Here is a 10,190-nt window from a genome sequence, read left to right on the forward strand (position 1 = left end):
GTGATGGGCCGTCCCCTCCACTGGTGCCCGCGTTTCATGTGGGGACAGAACAGAGGCCGCGGGCGCCTGCTTCCCCTCCCTGGGCAGGTGCGCACGTGGGGTCTGCGGTCTTAGTCAGGTGCCCTCTCGTGCAGGCCTGGCACACACACCGCAGCACTTATCAGAGAGCAGGTGGCTGTGCTCCCACCCTGGCCCCTGTGGGGCTGAGGCCTCCAGCCATGTTCCTGTCCACACCGCCCAGCACTTGTACCGGACGAGGGCCCGGCGCTCCCATCCCTCCCGACCACAGCCATGCGGTCGGTCGTCTCCATGGGAAGCACACCACTCGTTTTGTTTTTAGCGCGTTAATTCTGTCTTTAACAGATACGCTTCAGGGACCTGGGGTGGAGGGCTCCGTGGGCTGGAAGGGAGGATGGTGCCCGGCACGCGGGGCCTCCCAAGGTTCTGGGTGCAGCGAGGGCTGTAGGTTTCTGTTCCACTCGGATTTTTAACTTAAGAAAACATTCTGAACAGCTCTCTTGTTCCGTGGGGTTGGCGAGCACTAGACCTGGGCCCTGGTGACAGACCAGTGGCCGGGCCAGCGCCCTGTGCCCCCACCAGCCACAGGCCACTTTGTCCAGCCCCAGAGCCCAGAGCCATCCCGTTTCCCTGGAGCAGCCCTGGGGCACTGACGGCCATGCCAGGACAACCCTCAGTGCCTTAGCTCCCCTCCAAGGCTCCCCTGCCCAGCCTGCCCTCAGGTTTCTCTCCCGCGCCTGGCACTGCCCAAGGCGTGGCTGAGGGGCTGCTTCCCATGGCCCCATCAACTGGGCTCCTAGATGGCACCTTTTGTAAGGAGAAGGTAAGGGCTCTGTAACTGTCCAGCTCTGGATTCAGGATCCTGCTGGTGGCCTGAGGCCGAGAGATACCTACCCGGCCTCCCAGAGGCTGCCCTGCAGAGATACCCAGAGCTCTTGTGAGGGGCAGTGGGGCCGGATTTGAGGTGCTGCCTGCCTCAGCGCTCTGCCCTCATCCTCACCTGCCCCATCCTCCTGGTGGTCTGAGACTGCAGAGGCCACAGACAGGTGCTGTGTTTGTGGGACGGGAGGGCTGTGCACGGCGGTAGGACGGCTGGGCGCCCCCAGAGCAAGGACATAAACTGTTCCTTGGAACCACCTCCAGTCAAAAAAAAAGAACAGCCCCCCCCCCAAAAAAAAAAACACATATGTATGTGTATGTCAAATCTGAAAGCTGAGGGACAGTATGTAGGATTTGGGAACAAGAGAAGGGAGGCTTGGCTAGCCAGGCCCAGGCAGCAGCCTCCAGCCGCAACTGCTGGGGCCCACCTGGCACCTCCACTTCCATCTGTGTCAAGCCTGCACACCTGCAGGAGCCTCTGGCGGTCTACGCTGGCCCTGGGTCTAACCAAGCAGCTGCACGGGGCTTCAGGATGTCTCGCATGTTACACCACCTGCCTCTCCAGCTGGTGGTGACCCGGGGACCCAGGCCGGGAGTTCCTGGTCACGATGGCCAGCAGGTCCTCTGCCCTGCCCGCCTATAGGGGCCTGTGGAGAGACAGACCTCAGAGCCCAGGTGGGCACCGGGCGAGGATGGCCTCTGGTAGCATCAGCAGCACTGCCCCTCTTGCCAAGTTTCCCGTCTCAGCCTTTAATCCTCTTGTACCCCGGAGCCTGGGCAGGCAGACTGCAGTTGGTATTGAGAACCGGCTATCAGGACAGGACCTCCCACCTCCTCTCATGTGGCTCCAGCCTCGTCCCCTCTGGAGAACCAAGGCTGCACCCCAGGAGGTGGCTCTGCCCGGTCTCCAAGGCCCTGGATGGGCAGCGTGGAAACGAGGCACAGTGCGGGCTGGCCCAGGGCCTTGAAGAGTTAGGGGGCCCGTCAAGGGTGGGTCTGGGAGCCGCTTCGCTTTGCTGGGCTGGGGACTACCTCACCCAAGGGCCTCCGAAGGTGTCCTCTCTAGAATGGGGGCACTGGTGCCACCGGGCCCTGCACATGAAGAGGGTGGCTCTGGCCCCAAACGCAGCCCCAGCAATGATCCTTGTGACCCCGGGCCCCATCGCAGCTCTGGCACGAGGTCACCCACCTCCCTGGGCTCACCTCACTGTGAACCACAGGGCAGAGGCTTCCTGTGGGAGACGCCAGCTTTTCTCTGCAGAATGGGTGAAGTGGCCTCACTGCTGACACCTGCTGGGCCCGGGGCATCTAAGCCGCTCCCTGGTTTGTGCTGAGGGTAAGGCGGTTGATGGCAGAGGGAGGGGTCTTAGTTACTGCCTGAACTCCTTCAGCAGCCCTACCTGCAGAGTGCTGGGCACCATGCTGGAGACTGGGTTTCTTGCCCTCAAGGATTACACGTCTCTTGCGAGGGTGTGGGACCCCTGTGGCCTGGGAGGTGCTCAGGGACACAGCCACCATGCTCTCCCCATCCTGTTCACAGCCCTCTGACAAATCCTCAAGGCGGTAAAGATCACTGATTCGTAAAAGCAGCCCCTGGTCAGGCACCGTCAGGGCTGGCCCCGTGGGCTTGGTGGTAGGCACAGCGGGAAAGCACTGCGGGTGGAAAGGGGAGCTTGTGGCTTCTGCTGAAGCCAGCCCAGCTGGGGGCTGGGAGGGCAAGACCAGGCTGCAGCATCAGAGGGAGCCCGTGTGAGGCCAAGCTCGCCCGAGGGGCCTCACGCTTGGGAATGAGCCCCCAGGTGACAGCTGGACAGAAGCTGGAGCACGGGAGCGCGGGGTGAGAGGAAGGGGGTGCCCTCCAGCAGGGGCTCGGGCCTCCCGGGACCTCCAGCCTGCTGGCCCAAGAGCCCCGGGGGCAAGGGTGCTTGCCCTGTCGAGGGACCCTTTCACAGCCAACCTCACTGACAGCAGAGGTCGCCGGCCAGATAGGCCCAGCACGCTTTCTAATAAAGGCTGGATGCGCCAGCGTCACGTGATCCCTGTTCTAGTCTTATTTGTGTAACTGTCTAGTGCTTGGATCCAGAACACCTGATTTGAAAAAGTGGGGAGGGTACAGAAAAGGGACAACATTGATGAAAAAAGTTCACATCCACCAGCTTCTGAGAAAAGTAATTTTAGCTTCGCACTATAAGGTGAAGAGACTTGGCCGGCCAGTGACTGGGCTGCAACCCTGCCCGCCCCCGCCCCAGGCTGCCGTTCTTGGGTCAGGCCCTCTTCAACTGGCATTTCCTGTCACGGGCCATCACCAGCTGGGCTCACCGGGCACCTCACATTCAGGAGGTGACCGCCTAAGGGCAGGGCTGGGCAGAGGTGCATCTTCCACTCCCCAAGCCGAGCCCTGCCTGGTCCTCAGGGATTCTGTTGGAAGATACGTGGCGGGGACCCATGGACGTACAGCTGAGGGTGAGGTTGGAGGGCTGGGCGGGGGCAGGGGGAGCCTACCCTTGCAGAGCTCTCGGGTGATGGGAAGCCCTGTGCCCAGACCACCTACACCCACAGCTCCGAGTCTGAGCCAGTATCCTGGGCCTTGCCTGAGACGTGCTTCCAGGCACTTGGCATTGGGTTTGACCAGCCTCCAGTTAAATACTGGTTGCTCCGTGCTAGAGGACAGCCGCAGTTCAAAAGTGAAAGAAAAGGTGCCGAAATGGACTCAGGCTGAGCCTTCTAGCAGGTGGAAGGGCCGGGGTCAGACGGACAGTCGCTGGCTGAGGGCCAGCCGCCCATGAAGGCTGGAGTGGTGGGGGCTCAGCGCTGTGCGGGCAGTGAGGGGCAGGCTGCCGTGTAAGCCCTGCTCACAGCCAGGGGATCGCTTTGCCGCGAGCCTCACAGCTGGCGGGTGGAAGGAAGGGGCTCCAGCACTAGGGCCCGTGTGGGGTGGGGAGGCCCCTGTGAGCCTTGGGCTGCAGGTAGTCTGCCCCGCACCCAGAGGCCCCTCGTCCTTGCTTAGGGCCCTAAGTTGCTGGCTTTCCTGGCCTGTTGGTCCTTTCACAGACATGCTAAGAACCAAATCCTGCAGTCAGAGGCCAGGCCGTGGGACCCTCCAGGACTCTTGACCCAAGGAAGGGTCATCAGGACCAGCTCCACCTGCCGCTGGCCGCGAGCTCAGGGTCTGGAGAGGGGCCCACAGCCCGCTGTGATCCCCGCTGGCCAGGACCTGTTCTCCACCCAGCCTCCCACACCTCAAGCAGCTCCCCCACTGGCCTGCAGGCTGGAGAGAACCCGAGTCCTCGGGAAGGGGCTGGGGGGTGGCCACGGCCTGCACCCAGTGCCTGCGCCCTACTTCCTGCTGAGTTCCCGGGCCCGGCAGGTGGCAGCCTCCACGGCGCTCATGGCCGCCGCCCGCAGCGCGCCCTGCTCCAGCGCGTGGAGCCCATAGATAGTGGTGCCGCCGGGCGTGCACACGTCAGTCCGCAGCTGAGCCGGGTGCTGCCCCTTCTGCAGAAGCATCTTGGCCGTGCCCTGGGGAAAGTGGCATTGGGGTGACTCGGGGGAGGCCAGCAGCCCCTCCTCGGCTCAGCCCCACCCCCACCCCCGCCGCCCCGTCTCAGCCCAGGCTGCTCAGGCCTGCCGTCTCCCTTCCCACAGCTCCCAGGAGGCGTGCTGCCCCCTCCCCTTCCACACGCTCCCCCAAGGCCGGGCAGCAGGGTCTCACCAGCAGGGTCTGGGCGGCAATGCGGTGGGCCAGGCCACTGGGCATGCCCATCTTGATGGCTCCTTCGGCCAAGGCCTCCGAGAAGGCGCACACCTGTAGCAGCGGGGGGCGGGGACAAAGCCAGCACTCCCTTGGACACAGAACCCAGCCTGGAAAAGGCTGGGGACCCTCAGGAACAAGGTCCTGCACACCAGCCACCAGAGCCGAGGTCAGAGCCCAGGGGTCTGCCAAGGGGCTGGCCTCAAAGGCCCAGGAAGGCACAGATAACAGGGGATGGGTGGCGCACACGGGGAGCTGCGGACCCAGCTGGGGAGCCATGGGGCCAGGGGCTGTCGGGGGGGCTCCACAAGGCCCCACTTTGCCGAGGGAGGGCCGGCCTGTGAGGGCAGGGGTTGGGGTGCGGGGACCAGACGACACTCACAAAGGCCACACCGCTGCCGCTGAGGCCAGTGTGGACGTCCACCTGGGCCTCGGGCACCTCCTCGCACTGCCCGCAGGCCTCCAGCAGGGTCCGCAGGAGCCCGGCCTCGCCGCTCCCAGCATGGCGGCCCCGTGCCATCACCATGGCCCCCTCCTGGACCACGCAGGGCAGGTTGGGCGAGACCCGCAGCACTCGCGCCATCGGGGGCAGCAGCTGGCGGGAGAGAGGCTGCGATCAGGGCGGCTGTGGGATCCAGCTGCCGGGCAGGCACACGTCGGGCCAGAGCAGGTTCCCCGCTACTTCCCGGGCGTGGCGCCCTAACCCCAGGTGGGAGGAGCCCTAACCCCAGCCCCCTAGCCACCTGGCCGCCTGTGCAGGCCGGCTGAGAGGCTGTCTGCCCCCCAACCCACCCATCCTGGTTTCTGGAAGGGCTGGACCCAGGCTGCAGCCGGTCTGGGATGGCAGGGGTGGGAGGCCAGCAGAGCCCACCCTGGGGTCAGAGCCTCAGCCCCCACTGCACCCCGACAGGCCACTCACCTCCTCCAGGGTGCTCAGGGAGACCCCAGCAGCCACAGACACCAAGATGTGCTCAGCGGTGACCACAGGAGCCACCTCCACCAGGACAGCTGGCAGGATGTGGGGCTTGGTGGCAAAGAAGACGAGGGAGCAGCTCTGCAGCACCTCCCGGTTGGAGTGGGTGGTCTGGCAGCCCAGGGCCTGCAGCAGGGTTGCCGGTACCAGGCCCACGTCAGCGGGCATCCTCCCAGACCACGGCCCTCCCTGCCGGAGCCCACCCTGCAATCCCACGGGCCCCCCATTGCAAACGGCCCTAAACTAATGCCCATGACGCGCCCAGACCACCCGTTCTCGCTCAGGATCCAACCTCAGATGGCCCTGGTGTCAGCACCTCCTCGAGCTCTCTGATCCCAGTGCGTGCCCGTGACATTCCCGCCCGTCCAGCATGCACACGCACACGCACACGCACACACACACCCCTTTACCCCACCCGGGCCCCCCACAACCTTGACTTTCCTTCTGGCCTTTGACCTCCCCTTCCCCAGCCCAGCCCAGCCCGTCTCAAAACTTTAGCTAAGTAAGCAGCACTTCCCTGGCCCCAAGGAGCCAAGAGCCATCTGAGCCCTGGGAAGCCTCCACTCAGAGGAGCTGCCCGGCTCACCCGGAAGCGGCAGAGGTTCCTGTCCGTCGGTGCGCTGGCCAGCACGTGCTGAGCTTCCACTTTTCCTGGAAGGAAAGGCAAAGGCGGGTAGGGGGTGTCAGTGAGGATGTGGCGCGGGGAGAAGCCAGCCTGGCAGGCCCCTTACAGCAGGTCTCTGAGGCTCAGCCACACCTGGGCCACGCGGAGCCTCTCCCAGAAGCCAGGTGCTTGGCGGGGCCGCTCCACTCGGCTGGGACCAGGCAACCAGCTTCACTTGATTCCACTCAGCAGTCATCGCTGCCCACCTGCTGCTGCTGCTGAGGCCAGACACCCTGCCGGACACAGGGGCCGGGAGCTTGCCTTGTCTCGTGAGGACCCAGATCCCAGGGACCCCTGCCTCGGGGAACAGTTAGGCTGGGGAGGGGGCATGGTGGGTAGGGAGGCTGGGGTGGGGGGTGAGCTTCCTCCGGAGGGGGGTGCATCTGTACGGGGACATCCAAGCAGAGGCTCAGTGCCCGTTTGGTAGAAATCCTCTACAGATCAGATTTCTGTAAAGTCTAGCAGGAAGGCAGAAGTGCACCCCACGGCCTGAAGAGACGGTGGCAGCACTGTGAGACTCCGTGCAGCAGGGGAGGCAGGTGATACTCCAGGTTTTACAGGTAAAACACCTGAGACTTGCAGTAAACTGTTTTCTGATGATTTTGACTTTTCTAGACCTTGACATATGGCTGAAGGCAGAAACCCAGTCCATATCTACACATAAAAGTTTCTAAATACTGTGGAGTGTGATTAGGACAGCACCTCCGTCCCTGCTATAAGTGGTGCTCGACCGAGGATGATTCTGCCCCCCCCCCGGGGGACACTGACAGTGTCTGGAGACATTTTGGCTGTCACAACTGGGGGTGTCACTGACATCTAGTGCGGAGAAGCCAGGCAAGGGGCTAAACAGCCTACAATGTGAAGAACGGAGAATGATGTGGCCCCAAATGTGCACAGTGCCGGACACCAGGGGTGCAGCCGGCGAACAAACAGAAAGAAGAGTCGGAGGCTCAGAGCGGTCAGGCAGCTCGACCGAGGCACGAGGTTAGGACGTCGGCAGGAGATCCCGCGCTCTAAGCTAGGGCTGTCCAAGAGAAGTATCGCTCGAGCCACACACGTAACTTTACATTTTCTAGTAGTCTTATTAAACAGGTAGGAAGAAACGGGTGAATTGTACATTTTATTTAACTCAAGGTAGCCAAAATGCTACCCTTCCAACACCTAATCAATATTAAAAGTTACTAAGATACGTTATTTTTTGTTTGGATGATAAATCTTCCAAATTCGGCGTATATTTTATTCTGTGCACTCACAGCACATCTCAACTCGGACGTGGGGACGGCCGGCGCTGAGCCTCTCCACCACATCCCCTCCAGCCGCGCTCCCAGAGGAAGCAGAGACCGGAGGCACAGGGTCCGCGCGCCGCCCCGGCCCACGCCCGCCGGCCAGCCCCACCCTGGGGCCCCTGCGCGGAGGGCCCCGTGCTGCCCGGGGCTCCGCGGGGCAGGTGAGCTACGGAGAGGTAAGCCCGTCCCTCCCACACAGGCCGGTGTCGGACGCCCGCTAGCCCGCGGGCCCGGGACCCCACGCGCCCCACCTGCTTGGATGAGGCCCTGCACGATGGCCTCCGCCATGCGGCCGGCGCCCACGAAGCCCACGCGCCTCGGGCCAGAGTCCGCCGCAACCGCCGCCGCCATCTCGCCACCGCCCCGCGCCGCGCCCCGCCCGCGCCCTCAGCGCCGCCAATGGGCTACACCGCCCAGCACCTGCCCTCGTCCATTGGCTGCCGAGACCTCACGCTCCGCCCCCTCCCGCGGGCTCCACGCTCTATCGATCGCCACCAATTGGGCTCACGCCTTCGCAGCTCATTGGCCGGAGGGATCTAGGGCGAGGAGGGGTGGGCCGCGGCGCCAGGCGCCGGGCGGGCGGCCAGAATGCTGTATTGGCTTCTGTCCCGATGTGTGAAATTTCCCAAAGGGCAACTTGAGCTGGTCACTTAAAGGCGAAGGGCAGGAAAGGGTGGGGGCTCCTCTGGTCTTGTCCCAGAGGTGGGCGCCTCAGGCCGCTCGGAGCCTGCCAGTGGACCTGGGTGTGGAGGCCAGGGTGGCCTGGTCAGGGCCTGTGGTCAGCTCTTCCCCAAGCCGCAGTGGGTCTGGGTGACAGCATAAAATTGGCACAGCCAGTGAAACCTGGGAGCAGGGGTCTGCTTTTCTGTTAAAGGAGGTCCTCAGGCCAGCCTGGATCCTGGTTTCTGAGCGCCTCTCAGGGAGCTGCAGGGGAGACCTTCATGAGGCCAAGTCCCCAGCGGAGACCTGGCCCCGCTTGCTGGTTCTGTGGGAGATGGAGTGCTTCGCCAGGGCCAGGGCCCACCTTAGAGACTGAGAGGGGGAGGGTGGGTGTGGGTGTGGGCTGTGCTTGTAATTTTTGATTGACATGGGAAAAACAAGGTTGAAGAACTAAGATTGCAGTTTTTAAGACTGAATTTTAAAGATGTTATTTACTTTAAACTCTACTTTGACACGTTCAGAGCTCTTCAACAATGAGATCCCTTCATTCCTTCAATGCTGCCCCTTCAGCGTGGGGGCCCTGCTCTGGGCTGGGAACGAAGGGCACACAGCAGTGGAGTGCACAAACCCCCACCCCGCAGACTTGCATTCCGGCTGGAGAGACAGCCCCTCTACGATAAACACACACCCCATAACCCAAGGGACAAGTCAGGACACACAACCACTACTTGAGGCCAGGCACGTCCAGGCCTCTCTGCCCCGCGCAGGGCCTCCTTCCCCCCATTCTCACTTGGCTGATCTGAGCTCCAACTCAGGGACCACCCCTCCCCCTCTCCCTGAACGCCCACAGGTGCAGACCCTTCAGATTCACAAAGGGCTGGCACCCAGGGGATACAGCATGAAGGGCCGACCAGGTCCTGGAGCTCCAAGCCCTGGGGGGTGGGGGAGGGGAGGTGTTTCCAGAGAAGCAAGCAGGTGGGGTGGGCCTCAGTCAGCAGAGACCTAAGAGGTGGGGGGGCACTGATGTGAGAGGGGCAGGACTGGCCCCTGGAGAGGCCCGTGGGCCGGGGTGGTGGTAACAAACGCAGTGAGGGATCAGCTGGACACGGGAGGGAGGTTGGGACTTGCGTGGCTGGCACAGGGAAGGCAGCCCATAGCGCCTGAATGAACAAAGGAAGTAAGGAACGTGGCAGGCACACCTGGGGCCAGAAGAGAGCTGGGAGTCACTGGTGTGAAGACAGCAAAGGGTACCCCAGGGGAGGTGGGCCCCGGAGCCAGGGAAGGTGCCTGGGTCCTGGGGGAAGCACACCCGGCACTGACTGGCTAGGCGGGGGCCGGTGGGTCAACCGGTCCAGACCTTCCTGTTGAGGATGGGAGGCCTGTGCCGCTCACCTCCGTGCCCGCCAGGCCCACTCTTGCGTGACACCTGTTGCTGCCCATGGGAGAAGGGCAGGCCAAGCCCCAGCACCCAAGCTGCTACCTGAGGGCTAGGGAGATGAGGGGCCAGGCCTGACCTGGCCAATCGCCACTGCTCTCCTCAGATCCATCTGTGTGCCTGCTCAGCCTGTCCAAATCCAGACCCAGCCTCTTTCCCCAAAGTCCTGGGGATGGGGGGGAGGTAAGCCCGGGGAGTGCAGGTTACCCAGGCCTGCACCTGGCTGTGCGTGGAGAGGCTCGGCTCTCCCCGCAGCCGGTGGGGACTGCCGCAGGTGCCTGCCCTTTGTCCCCGCCGGCTGACAGTCCAGCCTCTCCTGCCACCTGCCCACACACCCACCTCTCCGTGTCTCCGGCCACTGCTGCCCTTCTACCCCAGGGACAGTTGGCCACCGTGGCCCAGCAGCTCTTGGGGGCTGGCCAGGCTCAGGAGGCAGTGCTGGGGCGGGGGAAATGGGGGGCTGATACAGAGCTGCCGGGGCCAGGCCTGTGGAAACGCACTTTATTGGCTCCCAGGGATCAGAA

The 10,190-nt window shown here is 63.4% G+C and overlaps 1 protein-coding gene across 1 annotated transcript; it reads right to left on the reverse strand.

Annotated features, from left to right (window-relative positions):
- Positions 1-3,063: 3,063 nt before the first annotated feature.
- On the reverse strand, positions 3,064-7,932 carry PYCR3 (pyrroline-5-carboxylate reductase 3). The gene is made up of 6 exons (XM_082858583.1): positions 7,823-7,932; positions 6,208-6,272; positions 5,568-5,747; positions 5,031-5,243; positions 4,610-4,702; positions 3,064-4,416 (listed from the first exon to the last, which is right to left on the reverse strand). Exons 1-6 carry the CDS (start codon positions 7,920-7,922, stop codon positions 4,234-4,236), a joined length of 834 nt encoding a protein of 277 aa, XP_082714709.1. The 5' UTR covers positions 7,923-7,932; the 3' UTR covers positions 3,064-4,233.
- Positions 7,933-10,190: the final 2,258 nt, after the last annotated feature.

This window comes from Leucopleurus acutus, assembly GCF_964270905.1.
Source record: "Leucopleurus acutus genome assembly, chromosome: 17".
NCBI lineage: Eukaryota > Metazoa > Chordata > Mammalia > Artiodactyla > Delphinidae > Leucopleurus > Leucopleurus acutus.